The sequence below is a fragment of the Crinia signifera genome, chromosome 1 (assembly GCF_055691185.1).
Source record: "Crinia signifera chromosome 1, ASM5569118v1, whole genome shotgun sequence".
Classification (NCBI taxonomy): Eukaryota; Metazoa; Chordata; class Amphibia; order Anura; family Myobatrachidae; genus Crinia; species Crinia signifera.
In genome coordinates, this window is record NC_139217.1 from 229050433 (window position 1) to 229072901 (window position 22469).

A 22469-nucleotide genomic window follows, 5' to 3' on the forward strand; every position below is an offset into this window, starting at 1 on the left:
GCGGGTGAGAGGTAGCCCAGAGAGAAGGATGTTGCAATAGTCAAGGCGGGAGATGACAAGAGAGTGAATGAGAATTTTGGTCGCGTCAGTGGAGAGGAATGGTCTGATGTTAGGTAATCAGGGGTCTGTTTATTAAGCCTTGGAGGGAGAAAAAAGGGGAAGATAAATTACCAACCAACCAGCTTATAACTATCATTTATCCAATACAGCATGTAACATGGCAGTTAGCTGATTGGTTAGAACTTTCTCTCAATCTACTTCCTCTAACTCTAAAGGCTTAGTAAATAGATCCCTCAGTCACATATGCAGATAAATATACGGAATTGGTATGGGAACCCGGAGGTCGGAATCCTGGCGTTCAAAATCCCGACGCCGGAATCACGACCGCCGAAATCCCGACAAGGGGGTATGTGGATCCTTGAGGGTTTGCTGTGCTCGCCACGCAGTAGGCCCGGTGCCTCGCTACGCTCAGCACACTCATTTATTCTCCCTCTATAGTTCCGGGATTTCGGCGGTCGCGATTCCGGTGTTGGGATTTTGACCGCTGGGATTCCGACCGTCAGGAAAGTGACTGCGTCCCAAATATACAGTAGCTCTTCAAATAGTGATGCCTTGTAACATGAGTGAAACTATCATATTTTAAACCCATATTATTTTTATATAAGAGTTGAGACCAGAGACGTAACTAGAAGTGTGTGGGCCCCATAGCAAACTATTGTTTACTATAGAGTTAGAGGGAGTGAGGGGTGAGGTGTGCCATCTGCCATGTCTCCTGTGTGCAGAGGCTCCTGAAGTGTGCGCCAGATGTCCTGTGGGGAGGGGAAAGAGAGGGGTGAGGCAGTGAAAGGATTGTGACAGGCATATCTCCACCTCTTACCAGCCATCAGGCTCCGGCAGTGGTTCTTCTCTTGCCCGGCCCTTGCTCTTCCCTGGGCCGAGTCTCAGCTGCCATTCATCTGTGCCCCGGCTCCTGTGCGCAGTGTTTCCTGCTCAGGCATCGCAGGCAGCCACCAATCTCCTTCTCCTGTGCCCTAGGTGCGTGTCCTTTGCGCAGGGGCTCCAGCCTCCTGCAAGCGGCTCAGGCAGGCAGCCACCGAATATCAGTGCGCAGGATGTCCTGTGGGCAGGGCATGGGTTCCTGCAAGCAGTCCACCGATCTCCTGTGTCTGGTTCACAACAGCGGACAGCGGAGCAGCATTTACCAGCATTACAGTATGTGAAAAAATAAATAAAAGGGTGCAGGGGATAGCCTGCTGGGCCTTCGGGCCCCCCAAAGGCCCGGGCCCCGTAGCAGCTGCATCGCCTGCACCCATGGTAGTTACGCCACTGGTTGAGACATACAGTAAGATGGGTCTACACTTTTTCTGGGATTTGAAAATTAACTGCTTTTATTTCTCTCTCCTATTTATGAAGCATCTCTTAAAACATGTTCCATTACTTTGTTTTAGTATGAGGAACGTGTCCTTAAAAAAATCCGTCGCAAAATCCGGAATAAACAGTCAGCTCAAGAGAGTCGAAAAAAGAAGAAAGAATACATGGATGGACTGGAGACCAGGTATATATGAATAGATACGCACCTTGGGAATCATGTCTGTTTTTTATTGAATGTTTGTTTGTTTGTCTGTTTGTTTGCTTAAGCATGCAAATGCATTTTGGGTACTCTTTACCTAGCACGGCGCCCATCGCGGGCATTGAATGCACTAAAAAATCAGGTGCGATGCGACCGACGCGATGCCCGCGATTTCCCATAGGGAACAATGTTAAATTTCTCAATTGACCCGATTTTCCAGTTCAATACCTCAATTGACCCGATTTTTCCATAGGAAACAATGTTAAATGGCCCACAGAGGCCAAATAGGCACCCTGAAGTGTGAAATGGCCCCCACAACTGTTAACGCCACCCCACGATCAACGTGAATCCGAAGCGTGGCGAGCGCTACGACCTTTTCATACCCCCACTATCCACGTCGGCGTGGAGTTGAGAATAGAATAGTGTGGCGAGCGCAGCGAGCCACCGAGCCCGAAGCGTGGCGAGGGGACGCGGATACCTGTGAAGCCCGCGAAGGGACGCGTTTACCTGTGAAGGTATCCGCGTCCCCTCTCCACGCTTCGGGCACGGTGGCTCGCTGCGCTGGCCACACTATTCTATTCTCAACTCCACGCCGATGTGGATAGTGGGGGTATGAAAAGGTCGTAGGACGCGTACCGCTGCCCCTCTCGCGCTCGCTGCGCTCGCCACTCTTCGGGTTCACGTTGATCGTGGGGTGGCGTTAACAATTGTGGGGGCCATTTCACACTTCAGGGTGCCTATTTGGCCTCTGTGAGCCATTTAACATTGTTTCCTATGGAAAAATCGGGTCAATTGAGGCATTGAACAGGAAAATCGGGTCTATTGAGAAATTTAACATTGTTCCCTATGGGAAATCGCGGGCATCGCGTCGGTCGCATCTCACCCAATTTTTAGTGCATTCAATGCCCGCAATTTTTTTTACCTGCGATGACCACGATCAAAATCGTGGGCGCCGTGCTAGGTAAAGAGTACCGCATTTTGTACTTCTATGTAGGGAAAAACACTTTTTCAGAAATGCAAAGCATTTCTATTTTAACCCTGTGAGAGCAGACCTTGCTGTGAGTGATCTTCAAAATATCTACTAAAAATGCCAGTGTCGCCCTGAGTACCATTACTTACCTACAGGGCTTAAAATGGTCCTGGAAAGGTGGTGGAACTCCTCTCCCCTAACACCGCCCCCCCCCCCCCCCCTCCCCACTAACCATTAGACTGATCCTAGACCAGTGCCAGGGAATTTGTGCCCTGCCTCCCATAAAGGTATAATGGTCCCACAAGGAAGGGATGTGGTCACACAATAGTAACTCCAATTAAAATTACAACACACTGTAGCACAATTATATACACATCACATTGCATGTAGTGCCATTTATTCATATCAAACCACACAGTAGTGCCCCTTATACACATAATGATAACAGTTGTTCTGCTTATACACATGTTGCTGTCACTCCAGAAGCTCACTGTACTTGTCCCTTACCAACTCCATGCCCTGTGTCCCCTACCAACTCCATGCCCTGTGGGCAGCTTCCCGGGCCCCTCCAGAGCCTGGGGCCCGGGACAGCTGTACCCACAGCACCCGCCTGTCGGCGACCCTGACAGTGACAGTTCTTTTAGTATAAATAAATACAAATACAGCCAAGTCAATTAAATGAAGTTTAGTTAAATATTGCACTGTAAAAAGAACCGTTGCTTTGAGTAATGTATGTCAGAGGTCATTTTTACAACATTTTTTTTTAAACTTTAGACATTAAAGCAAACTTAGCTGTAAAATTTAGCAAACACGACATGATAGGGCCTGCAGTACTCTAAGCAGGATCGGATTAATAATGGGCCTGACGGAGCTGCAGATCCAGGTCCACTCTACAAATAGGGTCACAGCCTTTTTTTGCTGCACCAGACAGACAGGGAAAAAATTCCTGCTACTGCAGTCTCTTAATGGCAGTCCGAGGCCCCGCCCCCTGGCCACAACCCCCCAACCCATCCACCATGCCAGTAAAATAAACACCACCGCAGGCGCAGGTATTTAAACTATAACAGCGGAACAGAAGAAATAATGTTTCTGAAGCACAGCGCACTGTGACTTGGCGCCTACTGTGCGCTGCATGATTTCACAAAGGTGCCATCTCTAGGAGAATCCTGGCTGTGGCTCTGTGTACAGATGCCACAGCATAACAGAACAGCAGACCATTAACAAAAAAAATGGTCTAAACATCACAAAAAAATAGACCTGATCCTGACTGGCGAATTTGACAGAACCATGCACAGATCATTGCGATCTGTGTATGGTTCTTTGGTAAAATATGTGTAAAATGTGTAAAATGGCATGAGGTCCCCCCTCCTGTACATAACCAGCCCCGGGCTCATTGAGGCGGACCTGTTTGCAAAAATACAGGGGACAAAAAGCATAGGGGTCCCCCGTATTTCTGAAACCAGCCCCGGACTCTTGGACCGGTCCTGGTTTCAAAAATACGGGGGACAAAAAAACTGGGGGTCCCCCATATTTTGAAACCAGCACCGGGCTTCAACAGCCCGTGGTGTCATGCCACAGCCGGGGGACACTTTTTACATAAGGTCCCCCGGCCATACCATGAGCACCATGGCTGGTCAGCCTTGGACGGGGTACCTGGAGGAGTGGGGACCCCCCCAATAAATGCCCCCCCCAGGCTTCACCCATCCAGGGCTGAAGCCCGGGGCTGTCAGCGGGCTGAACCGGCTTTCTCCCGTGCAGATAACAGTCTGTGTTGCGCTGTCCCAGCGCGACACAGGCTGAGAGCGTGATTGGGCGATGCGTCTCCATGGAGACGCATAGCTGAGCCCTGATTGGCTGAGCTATGCGTCTCCATGGAAAAACACATCGCCCAAGATGCTCTCAGCCTGTATCGCGCTGGGACAGTGCGACAGAAGCTGTTAGCTCCATCGGAGAAAGCCGGTTGTCCCCACTGTCAGTGCGGGTGGAGCCGGCTATGCTGCACAGAGACCAGCACAGGATCCTGGATCGGTAAGTATGTGGGTGTAAAAGTGAGGTGTGTGGATGTGTATGTAATAAGTTATACTTCACTGTGTGTGTTTTCTTTTAACATTATTTTTACAGGTGGACTACAAGTCCCAGCGGACCCATTAATGCCCCGCATGCTGGGACTTGTGGTTCTCCAAGTCCCAGCCTGCGGGGGAGGTCTGCTGGTACTTGTAGTTCTCCTGTATAAAGCAATGTTAGGATTGAAAGATTTAACCCTATCAGGCCGGCGTCCACTGGCCAGGGACGCCCGTGATAGCCCCGGGCTTCAGCCCTGGACGGGTGAAGCCTGGGGGAGGACCCCTTTATTGGGGGGGTCCCCACTCCTCCAGGTACCCCTTCCAAGGCTGACCAGCCACGGTGCTCATGGTACGGCCGGGGGACCTTATGTAAAAAGTGTCCCCCGGCTGTGGCATGACACTGCGGGCTGTTGGAGCCCGGTGCTGGTTTCAAAATATGGGGGACCCCCAGTTTTTTTGTCCCCCCGTATTTTTGGAACCAGGACCGGTCGAAGAGTCCGGGGCTGGTTTCAGAAATACGGGGGACCCCTATGCTTTTTGTCCCCTGTATTTTTGGAACCAGGTCCGGCTCAATGAGCCCGGGGCTGGTTATGTACAGGAGGGGGGACCTCACGCCATTTTTTTTTTAAATCACAAAATCGCACATTTTACCAAAATCGCACCTTTTCATGACTAAAAAAATCGCACTTTTTCATGTCTAAAATCGCCCTATATCGCACTTTTCATGCCAGAATACTCACCTCCAAAAATGCAATATTAAAAAACGGCGATATAGGGCGATTTGAGAAAAAAATCGCATTTCCTCAAAAACTGTAAACCCACTAAATCTCGCCCGGAGTGTTTTAAGGCCATGATAATAATTCCACTACCAAAGAAGTGTCCCAAAGGGTTTGGATGATTATTGCCCTATTGCCTTAACATCATTGGTGATGAAATGCTTTGAAAGTTGGATTTGAAGCCATATTAAATCCCATTTTGCTGCTAACTTTGACCCTTTCCAGTTTGCTTTAGAGCAAACAGGTCTACGGATGATGCGGCCTTAACTGTCTTACATCAGACACAGACACAAACTTGGTAAACTCACCTTGGGGGAGGTTATGGTTAGTACAGGCGTGCCACAGGGTTGCGTTTTGAGTCCGCTGTTATATTCTTTGCTTACATATGACTGTTTGTCGGTTTCAAAGTCTGTAAAGATAGTGAAGTTCGGAACCAAGGGGGCGTGGCTTGGACTAGTTAGGAGACGGTCGTGCGCTCCAGCTCTCCCACTATATATCCTGATATATATCCTTCTTGGACATCTCCGTGACACCTACGGGACACCCACAGTGCTGGTGTTCCCCCCCCCCCCCCCCCCCCCCTGTGCCCTGTGCTTTGATATCTGGCCTCCCCTACATACTTGTCCGAGGTCGGCGGCCCCTGTGGTGGGATCCCTCGGCGCGCTGTCGGCTGTGCGGCGCTGGGTGCGGACACGGGATACCGCCTTCGGGTACCCGTTGCTCCACTGCTGTCTCCTCGGTTTGGCTGATGCCCTGCGGTGTGCTGGTCTCCGGAGTGATCCTGCTGCATCTGAGGGAGGAAGAAGCTCTGGGGGTCTGATGTGCCGACGGCCAGCTTGGATGGTGACTGCTTCAGTGCTACTGAGAAGTGAGTCTTTCCTGCTATACGCGGCAATCACTGATCCCTCTGATGGTCCCAGCTAAATCTCACTACAGTCTGCCATATATCTGATACTAGCTGACCCTTTAGTTTGGCAGTGTGCTAGCCACTGTCATTCTTCTGCTGGCTGCTCTCCTAATAGGGGGATTGGAATCTACGTTGTACTGATCCTTCATCCTGTGCTGGGCAACATGGTCAAGGCTGACTCACTGCAGAAGATCCTGCTGGCTATTTCTGACTCTACTGAAAGGCTCCTAGAAAGGTTTGACCTATCTCCTTATGTTTCTCCTAAGGCTCCTGAGATTGCACACAATGTCGACAAGGCCATTTTGGCAGTTCCATACAACCAAGTAGCTATGTGCTCCACAAAGGAATTTCCTCCTGATGCTGCCATTTTTCCCATATTCTATCCTGGGTATCCTTGTCACTTGGATCTGGGCACATCGATGCCTCTCCACAATAGCGAGACTGTGTGTCATCCTATACAGGGACTTTCACCTGATGACACAGTTTCTCCCATGCCTCCCCCTATGATTGCCTGTACGGGGGACTTCGTACAAAGATCCAGCGCTGTTGATGTGGCCTTCCTCATGTCCCATCTTGTGAAAACAGACACTGCGGACATGGATATGTATCACCGGATCGGGTGACTCTCTATTACTTTATATCAAGATTATATCCTGGCACTGTGGACCCATTCGTTCTACACTCATTTTCTAATGAGGTCACTATACCTCATCAACTATCCGTGGGGGGAAGGAGTGATAAACCCTTTGATGAACTTTGGCCAGACTGACATTCTCCCTTGATTCCCCTTAGACAATGTCTAGGACAGTGGTTCCCAAACTGTGCGCCTAGGCTCCCTGGGGTGCCTCGGGACACTTGCAGGGGTGCCTCGGGTTGGTTGTCCAGGACCAATTCAAATTATTTATGATCAATTATTTCTGGACAAAACCAGTGCTGGTGGCTGCCAATCATAAAATGTGTACAATCAGAACCAAATCCTGCCCTTTACCACATAACTGAACCTAAGAAGCACATATAAACACAATCTACTTCATTTGATATATATTTTTTGGGGCCTAGGGGTGCCTTGGAAAAATTCTGATACTTTAGGGTGCCGTGATTAGAAAAAGATTGGGAACTCCTGGTCTAGGATGTTACTGTTGTTGACTGTCATTTACAAATGATATATCCTGTTATAAGCACATTCTGGTTCTTATTATGTACTGTGGGATGTCTACTGCTTTCACAAAGATTTTCTAAATCCGGTACTTGTGGGAGGGCTGGATGCGGCCTAGCTTTAAGCCATTAGTATTTTGCCTCATGTTTTATTTGGTATGGGAGGGATGGGTAAGACTTAGTATTTAGTTAATGTAGTTAGGGGGATAGGGATAAGCTGGTTTCGGGATCCAAGTATGCCTAATTGGGGTCAGGTTATACAGGGTGGGGGGTTATGGGATTGGGTTGTTTTTGGCATTATTTATATATATATATAATTAATTTTTTTTTTTAGCTGGATTCATGGTACTTACGTCAACACTGCTTGGTACTAATGTGATTTTGGAATATATACAGAGCGCTTCTTAATATATGGGGGGGCATTGTCCGCGCAGGTTATGAGTAATATTCTATTTTATATTTTCTACTACCCTTCTATGCTAGTGCTCGAGTGGCGCCTTCGGGCACTGGTACGATACAAAACCATTTGTCAATATTCTGTGATGTATATGACTGTTACAATGACCTTTTTCCCTGTGTGGACATATGCTCTCGCTAGGCATGCTCTTATATGCTTTACTGCCATTTGTATTGGTCCAGCTACATACTTTACTTATATGTTTGGGGTCATTAAAATGTTATTATGTATATGCATAAAACTTCAATAAAAATTATTGAATAAAAAAAAAAAGATAGTGAAGTTTGCGGACGATACCGCTGTGGTTGGCCTGATAACCGAAAATGATGAGAAATATCAGATTCCTACCTGATAATATGTTTTCCTCTACTCCTCCATGGCAGCCACACACTGGGTTCCTCCCCACTGGGCAGTACTCGCAAAGGGAAAGGAAAGACACATCCCCTATATAAGGATCACTCCTCCCCTTGGTCTGTGTCTTCAATATTCCAGCTTCAAAACAAAACACAGTTCATTAGTCATTACACTCCCCCAACCCACATACGGGCCGGGAATATATGCTGCCATGGAGGAGTAGAGGAAAACATATTATCAGGTAGGAATCTGATATTTCCTCTACCTCCTCCCATGGCAGCCACACACTGGGTGTTACCCCAGCAGTAACAATATAGGGAGGGATATACAAACCATAAACCAAAAGTAAAAAATCATGTTGAAGAAGAAACTTCCTTCTTCTATCATAGTGCCTCAGACCACCGCTCTAAGCACCCTCCTTCCAAAACTTGCATCTGCTGAGGACCAGACGTCCACCCGATAATGCTTTGAGAAGGTGTGTATCGCCGCCTTGCATAGCTCTTCCACCGTGGCAGATCCTTTCTCTGCCCATGATGTAGCTATTGCTCTTGTTGAGTGAGCTTTCAGTCCTTTAGGAAGTTCCTCTCCTCTTAACTCGTAGGCCTTTTGAATACAAGATTTTATCCATCTTGCAATAGTATCTTTCGAAGCCCTCTGGCCTATATTTCTTCCTTCACTCAACACAAACATCCAACTTATGTAGCCTCTCTTCTTTCTCATTTCTTGGCTTAGCACACAGGGATGGCAAAACAATTTCCTGATTAATATGGAAAGTAGAAACTAACTTTGGAAGAAAGAGAGGATTTGTACGCAACACAACTTTATCCTCGAAGAAATTAAGAAAGGGTTCTTCCACCCATAGTGTCTGCAGCTCTGAAACCCTTCTTGCCGAGGTCACTGCAACTAAAAAAACTACTTTCCACGTCAAAAACTTAATTGAAACATCTTGCATGGTTTCAAAAGGAGGTTCTGACAACACATCTAGTACCAGGTTCAAATCCCATGGGGCTAAAGGCTGCCTGATCCTAGGCCTAATCCTACTGGCTGCTTGTATGAACGTCTTCACATATCTGTTGTTAGCTATGCCCTTGTCCAGAATTGCGCCCAATGCTGATACCTGCACTTTCAGCGAGGCCAGAGCCAGTCCTTTGTCTAAGCCTACTTGCAAAAAAGATAATACTGTTGCAATATCTTCAGGGTTACTTTTTTCTTCCCTACACCAAAAACTAAATTTCTTCCAGATTCTATAATATGAGCTGGATGTAGACTTTTTCCTAGCCTTCAATAACGCGTCGACTACTTTCTCTAAAAACCCTTTTCCTTTTAAATTCCTGGACAGCCATGCCGTCAGGTTCCATGATTCCGGTTGGGACCTCCAGATTTTCCCCTGGAATAGCAGATCCGGCAAGTCCGGCAGATTTATGGGCCCCTCTACTGCCAACCGCAGAACTTCAGGTGAACCAAGCCCTCCTTGGCCAATATGGTAGTATTTTTATGACCAAGGCCCTTTCTCTCCGGATCTTTGACATTACCTTCGGAATCACTGTAAATGGGGGAAACACATATGCTAGTTGCATGTCCCATGGTGACGACAGAGCATCTAACTGTGCTGCTCCCCAATCTCGGTACCTTGAGAAATATATCGGAACTTGATTGTTTCTTGAAGTGGCCATGAGGTCTACTTGCGGCATACACCACCTGTGTGCCAACTCCATGAACACCCGTCTGTTGAGACCCCACTCTGTTGAGATACAGCCTCCTCTGCTGAGTTGGTCTGCCCACAGGTTGTCCTTTCCGGCCAAGAATACTGCTCTGATGTTTGTGACGCATCACTCTGCCCAACTGAACAATTTTGTTGTCTCTTCCATTAAGGCCACACTTTTTGTTCCTCCTTAGCGGTTTATATAAGAAACGACAGAACGATTGTCTGACCACACTACTACTTCTTTTCCGAAAAGTACCAGTTGGAAATGTTGACATGCTAGCACCACTGCTGCCATTTCCCTTACGTTGGAATGTCTTTTGCTGAATTCCCCTGACCAGTTGCCTTGAACAGTTTGAGAGCCACACACCGCTCCCCATCCTGTGCTGCTTGCATCTGTGGTCACTACCACTTGATTGTTTGGTGCAAAGGACTTGCCTTCCATGAGTCTTCTCCTGTTTTGCCACCACACCAAGTCTCTTCTTGCCTGTTTGGATAACACTATTTTTTGGGACAGATTTTTGGAATCCCCGTTCCACTGTACCAGAAAACACCTTTGAAGTTTCCTCGTATGGAACCTGGCCCAAGGGGTCGTGTCTAATACTGCTGCCATCAGACCCAGCATTCTCATGCAATCGTCTGATGACACAATAATTTTCTGAGACATTGCCCTTGCCTCTTGAATTATCTTCAGTCTCCTTTCCTCGGTTAGTTTCAACTTCATATTCTGGGAGTCTATTATACACCCCAAATATTTTATTTGTTTCGTCGGAGTCAAATGACTTTTGGCGGTGTTGGCCAACCAGCCATGATGTTTGAGACAGTCTATCACCCTGTCCGTATGACTTTTGACCTGCTCCTCTGTATCTGCAACTACCAGGAGATCGTCTAAATAGGCCCAGATAGCAATGCCTTAGCTAGGTCATCTTTAGTCACGAAAGTGCCTGTTAGTGCGGTTTTTAACATGTCTACCATACTGGTCATTTGGACCATAGGTATCTGCTGAGGCATTTTACAATTATCACACAGGTTGCCAACATGTTTATCTGGTAACTTTTTATCACATCCTGTGCATTTAGGCACATGCACCCTTTTATGCTTGCTCTGCTCCTTCTCTCTGCTAGTTTCAGACCTAAGTGAACACATAACTTAATCACTCACTACTCTAGCACACATAAAAAAATGATTCCTTCTAAAAAATGCTCAAGGCTTACTCCGACTTCTTAGACTGCAGTTTTTCTTTCATGGTACCAGCGGGCGTCCCAGGGGATATGGTAGGCTCCAGTCGCCCTGCTTGTTGATTAGGCTCCAGCTTCTTGCCCTTATAACTGCTCATGCAGCGGCACCCTTGCGTCCCGAACGCTTGTTTAAACCAGCTCCCGCTTGCTTCCGCTGTGGCACAAAGTATCATGCCACTAACAGCTGACCGGCTCCCGCTGTACGCCCGGCGTCTTATGCCGGTACTCGCGTCTGAGTGCTTCCGCCCGCGGCGGAAGTCGTCATTCGCGTCCCGATCCGGCGCCCGCTGGTGACGTCCGCCTAATCTCTCATGCAGATTAACAGAGGCCAGGACACGCGCCACGCCACACGCCTGAGGACGCCGCCGCTCAAGCCACTCAGGGCGGCATGCAGCACCCGGGTATTAACCTGTGGAAGGCCGGCTCCCACCTTCCCTTCCACCTGACTTGCAGGTAACGCCAGCGGGGATCTTTTCTTCACGGGGTAAGCCGTCCGTACTGCCCATTGAAAGGGAAAAAAAAGACACAGACCAAGGGGAAGAGTGATCCTTATATAGGGGATGTGTCTTTCCTTTCCCTTTGCGAGTACTGCCCAGTGGGAAGGAACCCAGTGTGTGGCTGCCATGGGAGGAGGTATAGGAAAGAGTAGATGTTGGAATCCTCTAGACAACTTAAATGGAGTAAACAAAATGGTCTGCTACTAAACACAAATAAAATAAAAGTAGATGGTACTAGATTTTAGGCGAGTTTGTGGTAGGCCAATACTTCTCATATTCATGGAGAGTATGCCTATCGACAGTGGCGTAACTAGAATTTGTGCGCGCCCCCACCGATATCGTCAGTGCCACCCCCCTCCCCCTAGCCCTCCCACCCACCTTCCCAAGTAAAGTTAAAAACCCCCTTACCCCTCCGCGTGCCGTTGCCGCCGCATTCAGGGTCCCGCAACCGGCTCCGTCTCCTCCTGCAGTTCTATAATGACCATCACAAAATGGCTTCCCCCTAACAGCAGACCATTTTTAAGGATGTTAGAGGAGGCCCGCGCCTCCTCTATCATCCCAAAAAACTGTCTGTTGTTAGGGGGCAGCCATTTTCTGATAATTATTTTTCATTAGAAGCACTGCAGGAGGAGACGAGCCATGACAAGATCTGCGCTGCGGCCGGGACCCTGAATGCGGCGGCGCTGGCAGCGGCATGCGGAGGGGTAAGGGGGGTTGTTATATATAGTTGTAACTATAGACCCACAGATCGACACCCACAGCCCCTCCCCGCCACCGCGGGGGCTGTGGGGCTATAGTTACGCCACTGCCTATCGAGGAGGTGGGATATTTTTAATTTTTAGGTTTACACATTTCTGATGACTTAACTTGGTCTCTAAGATCAAGAAGGCCCAACAACGCCTCTTCTTTTTAAGAATACTTAAGGCTGTGTGCTTAAAGACAAATACGTTAATCAGATTTTATCAGGGGATTGTGGAGAGTGTTTTAACGTATGGGATTGTAGTATGGTTTGGGAACTGTACTGCGGCAGAGCAGGCCACGCTGGATCGGGTGGTAAAAACTGCTAGCAAAATAATCCGGGTGTCTTTGCCATGCACCCAAGAATTATATAAATATAGAGAGTTAAAGAAAGCTAACTGGATTCTAGCAGACCCAAGTCATCCAAATTATGAGGTTTTTGATATTTTGCCATAGAAAAAACGGTTCCGTAGTGTCCCAGCACGTACAAAACGCATGCTAAACAGTTTTTTTCCAACTGCTGTTCGTATGCTAAACAACAAACACTAAAATGGTAATTGTTTTTGTTGTTTTTATTTTGTGCAGGTACTTGTAAGTAACTTTAGTTGACAGTGCATTGTTGTAGTGTATTTTTAATGACAATAAAGTATTCTTCTTCTTCAATATATACTGTCAATGATATGAATATCATCCATTCAGTAGTTGAAAATATATTGCCAAGTGTGTACTCAGCTTTAGTCAATTTCATGACAGAGAACCTTTCAGACAGAGCACAAAACATGTATACAGTAGGTCAGTGGTTCCCAAACTTTTTCAGTTCACGGCACCCTTTGGGTCTCCATGATTTCTTTAAGGCACCCTTAAGACAATATTTACGGAACTGTCCCTTTTTTAAAGTAGTTGGGTTAAAATAACGCTATTAGTATTTAGATCAGTAAAAAAAATACTTATTAACTTGTTTTAAAAATAATATATAATTTAGAATATAGAAATAATAATATATTTTATATAGTTCCTGACTTCTCCAGCGGCACCCCAGCTCTGTGTCAAAATTGCATCACTATACTTTAGTATGGTGATTTCAATTCACAAAGGGATGGAAAGCTCTGCTTTCTGCTTCTCCATGGCATTCAGAGTCACCATTTCGGGATGGCGGAATCTGAATATTTTTGCAGTAAATGCAAGCACGCTAAGTGCTTCCCTGCTTTATACTCAGTGCCCAATGGTAGCTCTGCCCCCTGACCTCCCTGCAGCATCCCAGGAACTCAGGTGCATCTGCAGAGGGACCCGCCAGATTAATCCAACACCCGCAGAGGGGGACAGCAGGAGAAAACAGCACCTCTGGTGCTTGAGATACCACACTGAATTGCCGGAAAGGTGCGTATACATGAATTGCTACTTACCAAAGCTATATATCGCATCGAACTGATGCAATATATAGTTGTTAAGTTTCAATTAATTTTACGCAATGTACATGAATACACCTCTATGTCTTAGAGGCCCATTTATTATCGAATATTTTAAGCTAAATCTCAGAAAACACCTGTTTTCGTATGTTAGCTGCAAATATTAAGTATCCCCAGAATGTATCAGAATGGACAGCAGCAGGAATCTCCGATCTCTGCTGTTATCCCTTCTCCCTACCACCAGCTGCATCCCTCATAGGTTTCTATGAGGAATATTGGGCAGCATCGCCTCAGGTCCCTGGGTTACCACCATTCTGGGATGGCGGTAGCCCATTGTAGCCGGTGGGGCAGTGTGGTCAGCGGGGTCGGTCGGGGTCAGCGCTAACCGCACATACACAGACCCCATGGTATCCAGCTGAGAGCATTGCAGGGACAGGATCCTTTTGGATACCATGCCCTGCATGTGCAGGAAGGTAATTACTGGCGATAGGATTGCCTATTACAATGCGATCATAGGCAGTAAGATTCTGCGCAGATCGCATTGTGTATGTGATCCTTGCTAAATGTGCCCCTTATTGCAGAGCAATCCTGTCACCAGCACCTGCATAAAAAAAAAACAAAAAACAGGTTTTGTATAAATATCAGTGTGTTTTCTTCAATAAAATAAGCCAATCTAAAACGTAGTTTCCTGTGCACGCTATGCATACCAGCGTGGCCCTTTCCATCCTTCCTATAGGATTGAATACATCACTTATATACAGGAGTCGGACCTCCTTGACCCGTCAGGACCTTGCTGAATATCACTGCGGAACTCAGCCCCATTCCAGTCTCCCGTTAAACAACTCTCCCCCTACTGTTGGCTGACTTGGCTCATCCAAGCACATCCGCCCGCGCCGGCTGACTGACTCTGGCCATCGGAGTTAATTGTGCTGGCACCCCCCTCCCAGCAGACAGACTCTTCTGCACACCAACCCCAGCGCCGGCTACCTCCATTCACTTCCGGACTGGCTCACCTCACCTCACATCACGGAAAGTATAAAAAAGGCATGCAGCTGTCAGTAGGCTTATTGGTTAGGGCCATCGGCCGCGGCACCCCTGTGACAGTGCTGCGGCACCCAAGGGAGCCGCGGCGCACAGTTTGGGAACCACTGCAGTAGGTGTTGATTCACAAACTTCCTAAAATGTAAGAAAGAGGATATCATCATTGTAAGTTGCTTATAGCAAAATAAAATTATACGGAATCATTTATATACCATTTGTGTTTATCTTAGGATGTCTGCATGCACAGCCCAGAATCAGGAGCTTCATCGAAAAGTTCTTCAGCTGGAGAAACACAACATGTGAGTGGCATATATTGAAATTGATTCTTGAAAAATTATTTCATGTATATGTAAATGCCCATACACACTAGGCTATTTTCAGCTCAAATTATCTTACTTTTCCAGTTTTTAGCTACTTTGAGCTCAAAATCTCCTAGTGCGGGTAAGGAGCGGTAAGCACTGATGTGCGCTCCCGCATCATTGCTGGCCGACGCTCTCAGGCGGCCTGTTTTATAGGACAAACAAACCCCTTTCCATTAATCCTATTATTGAAAGTTTTTCACTCCCTGTAAAAAAACACTGGCCTCTGTGTGTATGCACTGAATGATGTATTGGCCAGCAATTATCATTACCTCGTTCATGGCCAAAAACGCCCAGTGTGTATGCACCTTTAGATGTAGAGAGATGATGGGAAAGGATAGGAAATGTGTTTTTGTGGAAGTTACTGTCAAAAATGTATATCGGTTGTAGTGAAAAACTTTCACTGACTCCTTATTTTCCATGTACCTAGGTCACTTCTTGAGCAGCTGCGCAAACTTCAGTCCTTGGTCTCCCAGTCTGCAGGAAAGGCAGCTCAGACAGGCACCTGTGTGGCAGTAAGCAATCATTTTAATAATTAATCTCCAAAAGGAGAGAGAGTGTTAAGATACAGGAGAAAATATACAGTAAAAAACAAAGGATTTGCAGGGGATTCAGTACTGAATCCCGGCGGTTGGGATCCAGGCGTTCAGAATCCCGACGCCGGAATCCCGACAAGGTGGGGACGTGGAAACCCCCCCCCCCTTGCGGGCTCGCTGCGCTCGCCACGCAGCGGGCCCGGTGCCTCGCTACGCTCGGCACACTAATTTATTCTCCCTCCAGGGGTGTCATGGACACCCACGGAGGGAGAATGTGTCAGGATTTCGGCGGTCGGGATTTCAGCGGTCGGGATTCCGGCGTCGGGATTCTGAACGCCGGGATCCCGACCGCCGGTATTTTAACTGCATCCCTTTGCAGGGACCTATACTGGCAAGTATAGACTAAACGCTGCAATTTGTTCAATTGCAAAATCAGGCTGGTTTAAATTTAGTGGGCGATCTGTAATAGATACAGTAGTGATTTTTGATGTGCCCAGCAAATCACATCAAATCGCAATTTTAAAAAGTCTGATTTCGTAAGGAAAAAAATTGTTTCATATGGTACTCCTCCCGAAGCATAACCAGCTCCAGGCTCCTTGAGCCGTACCTAGTTGTAAAAATACAGGGGGAAAACAATGACTAAGGTCCCCCAGTGTCATCAGATACTTCAGTGGAAAATCCATAAAATTCTGTATTTTGGGCCTGATTCAGCTTGGATCTCTGACTAGCGAAACCTGCTAATCTGTGCATGCGTCAGCACACATGCACGAGGACTAAAGCTGGGCGCACATCGGGATGACCAGCATCCGATCCAGATCGTAACACGATTCCCCTTGAACTGCCCGGCAGCTTCCAAGACACACGATAGATCTTGCTGTATGTGTGTAATTTCACATAAGATCTATCATATCTGCAACTACCAGCATACTTGTCGTTAGTAGCATCTTCAGGTCATGTGTGCAGCTCCCTGCATGTTGGAGATGGCAGTTGTAGTTTTGTGATTTTGCTGGATCAGGCCCTTTATCAGCTAAATAATTAAATATATTTGGGCTTTATTTATTTATTAACGGTTATTAATATAGCGTACACATACTCCGCAGCGCTTTACAGACAATATTGGAACATTCACATCAGTCCCTGCCCCAGTGAAACTTACAATCTATATTCCCTACCACATGTATGCGCACGCATTCATTCTAGGGTTTTCATTTTTGTTAGGGGCCAAATTACCTACCAGTATATTTTTGGATTGTGCGAGGAAGCCGGAGTACCCAGAGGAAACCCACACAAGTATAGGGAGGATATACAAACTCTGCACAGTTAGGGCCATGGTGGGAATCTAACCCATGACCTCAGAGCTGTGAGGCAGTAATGCTAACCATTACACCATCCATAATGCCCTGCATTAAGCACAGAGCTTTTCCCACATGGTAAGACTCATACATAATTGGTTATGCCCCAATAAATATGTTTTGGGAAACTTTTTGTGGGATTGATGATCCAGGTGAAAGTATGCATTGTGAAAGTGTACAAACATCACATATCCTGACCATATTCCCTTAGTGCCTATTAGAGCACAGTGTGAAAGGTGTTGGAGTTTCGGTGCTGGTCTTCTGACCAGTGTTGGAACTCTGGCACTGGATTTCTGAGTGCTGGCATCCCAAACCCTGGTATTCTGACTGGACCCAATATACATAGTATAAGTATAAACTGGTCCTCATGTTCTCCTCTAGTTAATATTAATATATTTAATCCTTGCAGGTACTACTGCTGTCTTTCTCTCTCATCATCTTCCCCTCCATGAGCCACTTTACAAGAAACAAAAACCAAGAGGGCAATGATTTCCTTCCTGTCAGAGGTAAATCTTAATTTGCAATGTTGCAGTACTTTCATGTCAGCTCCCAATGCCCAACAAAGTCAGACAGGTTTTTCAAATGTGTGAACTAAATTATATAAATATGTACTGTATGGGCATTAGAAATAACCGGTGAATCCAGAATGCAATTTATCAAATAAATTCAGTTTAATTACAATAAAAAAAAATGCAACAAAACAGAACAACATAGAATGTTCATCCCTTTAGAATATGATAGGTGGAAGTGAACGTTAGAGCACCACTTGTTTTTAAGATAAGAAATGTGTGAATAATAAGGGGAATCCAATAGTGAATTACAATATTCACAATAAATGTTGGCATGTACGAAACAAGGTAAGTGCGTGTGTAAACTTGGGTTCACACATGGACAACTTCCAGCAGAAGGAGCCAAATAGGGTTGGAATATTTTATCTCCTTTGCAATCCCGGACCTCTTTCCAGGGGTTAACAACATCTGAACACAGAGAAGGTTCCCACATTCAAGCTTTGAAAATGTTTTATTTGTGGTCCCCATTCTAGTGTATAGGGACAGAGGGCAACATAAGTACTGAAAGGTCAGCCGTAGATTAAAAAATATTTATATACCATCATCATTCGTTTTTAGTCTAAAGTAATGAAATGAAAGAATCTGGGATGTAGTTGGCATACCGGCGCTCAGGATGCCTGCAGTCAAGATACCTTTGCTGGAATCCCGACACTGGTGAGAAGACAGGAGTCACATTCCTGTTACCGCTTACAATGCCAATGCAGGAATCCCAACTTTTGGCATTCCAGATTTAAGTATTCCATGGAATAAGCATAGCATAAGGAATAATAGGCATAAGCATCAGAACAGGCATAAGCATCAGAACAACAGAAACAATCAGGCGCAATAATTAGAAAATTGCTCCACCTTTTAATCTATATATACACATGAAAATATTCAAGGTGTTTTGCTAAAAGGTTGAATAATTAAATAGTACGGCTGCTCCCAAGTGCAATTCTGGAAATTGTCTATAATAGCAAGAGGGAAGAGAATGTTTCACAGTAATTGTTTGAATAAGACAAATCTATATTCATGTATATATATAAGTGAAAAAGAGAGAGCGCCACACACCTGAGGAATTTTTGATTGATAAAAAAATCTTTTTTACTAAAATATAGAAATACAGTACATATAAAAACAATATCAACAATAACAACAATATACTATATTAAGCTCCTTGTGAGAAAGGGGGATAATCAAGATTTTTTGTTGAAAGTTTTTATAAGCATCAGAAACCCATACCCAGACAAGTAAGCCATAGCGGGGAAAAAATAATATTCAAACTAACAAACAACTCAAGTGAAGTACCTGGTGAAAAATGAATGAAGCTTCAGATAGCCTGGCTATTTTGTAGCCTGCAGCCATACAAGAATATACAGCAATAGTGTGGAAACAAAAATAGCAGCGCTTTCGAAAAAAATTAGTGGGATTGTCTGAGATACTTTTTCAAAAATATATTAAGATAATTTCTTAACATAAAAATATAATAAAATATATATATATATATATATATATATATATATAAAATATCAATATTTAAAGCACAATGTTTATATTAATGTAGCTGTTTATAATATATGTGGAGTGCAACCATTTGAATGTGGTCAATTCTAGAATAAACAATTAGAATGGTTCTTTTTGCATAAAGTTCCACCTATGGAATGTGTAATGGAGGTGATCAAACCACTGGAGGAATGCTGGGTTTCTTGTATCCTGCTATCCAATGTCCTCTCAATGACACAGTTACTTTGTTGGCATAATTGGCAAAGGACCCCTGGAGGAAGATTTGTGGAGTTGATGCTGTGGCCCGTTTGTCCACTCTATGGTGTGGTTGAAATCGACAAGTTGAGAATCCAATTGGGTAGAATGTGGCATGGACCAAAAATGAAGGCTGGCTGGTTGCTCTCCTGGGCACCGACACGTTTTGCTGTCTTTATCACAGCTTTTTCAAGGTCCATACAGTCTAGTATTCTGCTCTTGCAATCAGAGTTTTTTTTATATTATATTTAAATTTTTGACTGGCAATGTAGTTCAAACATCAGCTTGAGCTATGTAGCCTATAAGAACCATGTGTTTTCTTTGCTTAATAAACTACAGTTTAATTTGCATTTTCCCCCTTTGTAATTACATCTGTGCACATGGCAATAAGCTCCAATAAATGCACCCAGTTTATGGAAAGTAATTTTATCAATGCAGATATAAAACAGTCCATAAAAATAGCATGCTAATACACTTAAGAGCCAGGAACTATTCCAGGTAATTACTTACAGAAAATGCTAACTAGAGGAAAATAATCAATATATCAACAGTGAACAGGTCATCGGGAGGATGCTGATGGAATGATGCAGACATGGCTGTAATGCTAGTTACAAAAATGTAACAGCATTAGAATTTTAAACATGATGCATTACTCTTTCTCCAACTTTACAATTGTGCCTGCATTGTCATTCTCCAGACAACACATTGGAAGTTAATGTATTAACTGTTGACAAAATATAAGTATTCCCTAAGCAAGATCAGTTGTAAATAAACTATCATTTAATTTACTCAACAATGTGTTGAGATTTGAAAGGTTCGTTTTTGCCAAAAGTCTTAGGTCAAGTATTTAGGCATTATTCCAGTAATATGATTTTTCATTATGCAATATTTTTATGTGGAATTTATTATTAGGGGTTTTTCTTAGACATACATTTAAATGGTTAGTTATTATTTTGGTATAGAGCTTACTTGTATTAGATTTGGAAAGTTGGGATGTTTGCTTGACTATTAGTATGTACAAATGCCTAGGGTGCATTACATACACAAAAGTGCAATACAGTAGCAGATATTAAAAATACTGTTAGTTTATAAGAGTTTCGTTCTATAGATGCAAGAGTCCTTTAAAAAAAAGGGTTAATCTCACCCAGCCTATGTTTACTGTTCTGTTTTTCACAGTTTTTTCCAGGTCCTTGCATAATTCTGCCTCCTCCAGGGTATTTAATTTACCAAGTGAGAGCCGAGATGCCACACACTGGGCGGGTCCAGAAAACCAGGCACAAAACAGAGAACTGAAGTCACTAACAAAATATCTGGATGCAGTTTGGTCCAACCATGCGCAACAGTTTATCGAAGAAGAAACAGTCAAGCTAATGAATCAGTCAAGTTTTATAAATACAAATGGTGATTCTGATAAAAATAGCGCCAAAATAGAAATAATGAGTGATGGCCCCGAGGATGATTCTGTGACACAGCAGGTCATAACACAGGTGTCTTGGAAAGATCCCATGAAACAAGAGGGTGAGCTGTAAATACACAGACAATATAATGAGAGGTTGTGTGAATGTGAGACCACGTAATCAGAGCATTTCACTACAGGCACAAAATCAGGGATTATCCATCATGTAGTCCAAAGAACCAGCAAGCCATATATGGAAGTGTATACATTTCTTTATTTGATTTGGAACTTTAAGGATGTTCTTATATCCAAAAGGGAATGCTCTTGGAAGGAAAGGTAGTAAAATAAAAAGTCTTCGATAAAGACAAGACTATATACCTATACATGGAAAAATATTATTCACAGGGATAATTCAGTTTCTTACATAGATAGACTCGGCTACAATAGAACTATACATTGATTTAAAGCAAAGCTATACTAGCTAAAGTCAAGATTCAAATGTTTTAAAATGAATTAAGACTGTGTTCTGTGGGTCCCTTAGTAGGGACACTAAAATAGTAATTGATGATAGGACTACCTGAAGAGTAGTATGTACATAAAAGAACATTGGATACAATCATAGGCGCTATATACTATAAATAGATATAAATATGTTCCTTTGTGTGGAAGGAGATGAAATATTCAAAGACTGTAAAGATTCACTTTTTCATGGTGATGAATTTGAATGCGCAGAAGAAAAACATTGAGAGTATGAACCAGAACTCCCATATCCTGTGGTTTTCTGCCACTGAAGATACTTATTTTAGTGTAATCTGCTGATACAGTTTATATATAACCTGCACTTGTCCTCTATTGTATTCAACTGTGAGCCACTGTTTCCTGTTTTGCTTATTCATTTATGAACTTTGTAATTGGGTGCCATTTAAATAAAAGGACAATAATAGATTATCACAGAATCAGATAAAATTCATGGAAGCAGGTGTGCGTGACAATTCAAATGTATTTCTTTACTGTCATAAGCTTGTAAATAAAGATATTTTCTGAGAAAATTCTGAAATATATTATATTAAATGGCATTGTTGACAAAGTTATACAATAAAATGATATGACTGTTAAAAGGAAATAATTGAAAATCACAATATTCTGCTTTTAGCTGGGGACTCAGGGAAATGGCTGTTATGCTTTACTTAGTCAACTCACAGTTAAATTTACTTCAAACTTTCTAACTAGATATACTTTATATTGTAATGATGCATAGGCTGGGTAGGTTAGGTTTATGGTCATTAGACCCTCCATGGATAAAGTATGACACTTTCACCTCAATGCAGTGGTGCTGAAAAAGATCCTGCCCCCCCTTCTCCTATTGCCTGGGCCAGGCCCACCTGTCGGTGTCCCTACTTACACACACAATTCCAGCCAATCACCCACAAATATAATATAATATATATATATATATATATATATATATATATATAAAAAGAGAGCGCAAGAGACACTGAAAAATATGACTGTATAAAAATACTATTTTATTTAAGCTTCCGTCAGATTAGTACGACGGAGAAATGCATCAAGAGCTCTCCCTGCCCGTGGTGCCCTTGTCCTTGCCTGCCTGTGTCTCACTGCGCCAAAGGAACCCTCTCTAAAGT

The 22469-nt window shown here is 44.3% G+C and overlaps 1 protein-coding gene across 4 annotated transcripts in view; it reads left to right on the forward strand.

Moving 5' to 3' along the window:
- The window catches only part of CREB3L3 (cAMP responsive element binding protein 3 like 3), a 70637-nt gene extending 48765 nt beyond the window's left edge, over positions 1–21872 (forward strand). For all 4 annotated transcript variants that reach the window (XM_083179383.1, XM_083179384.1, XM_083179385.1 and 1 more), the window contains 5 exons: positions 1449–1555; positions 15105–15173; positions 15664–15748; positions 17531–17627; positions 20604–21872. In XM_083179383.1, the coding sequence (XP_083035509.1) occupies positions 1449–1555; positions 15105–15173; positions 15664–15748; positions 17531–17627; positions 20604–20956 (711 nt within the window). In that variant the 3' untranslated portion in view covers positions 20957–21872. The remainder of the gene's footprint in view (positions 1–1448; positions 1556–15104; positions 15174–15663; positions 15749–17530; positions 17628–20603) is intronic.
- The last annotated feature ends 597 nt before the right edge of the window (positions 21873–22469 follow it).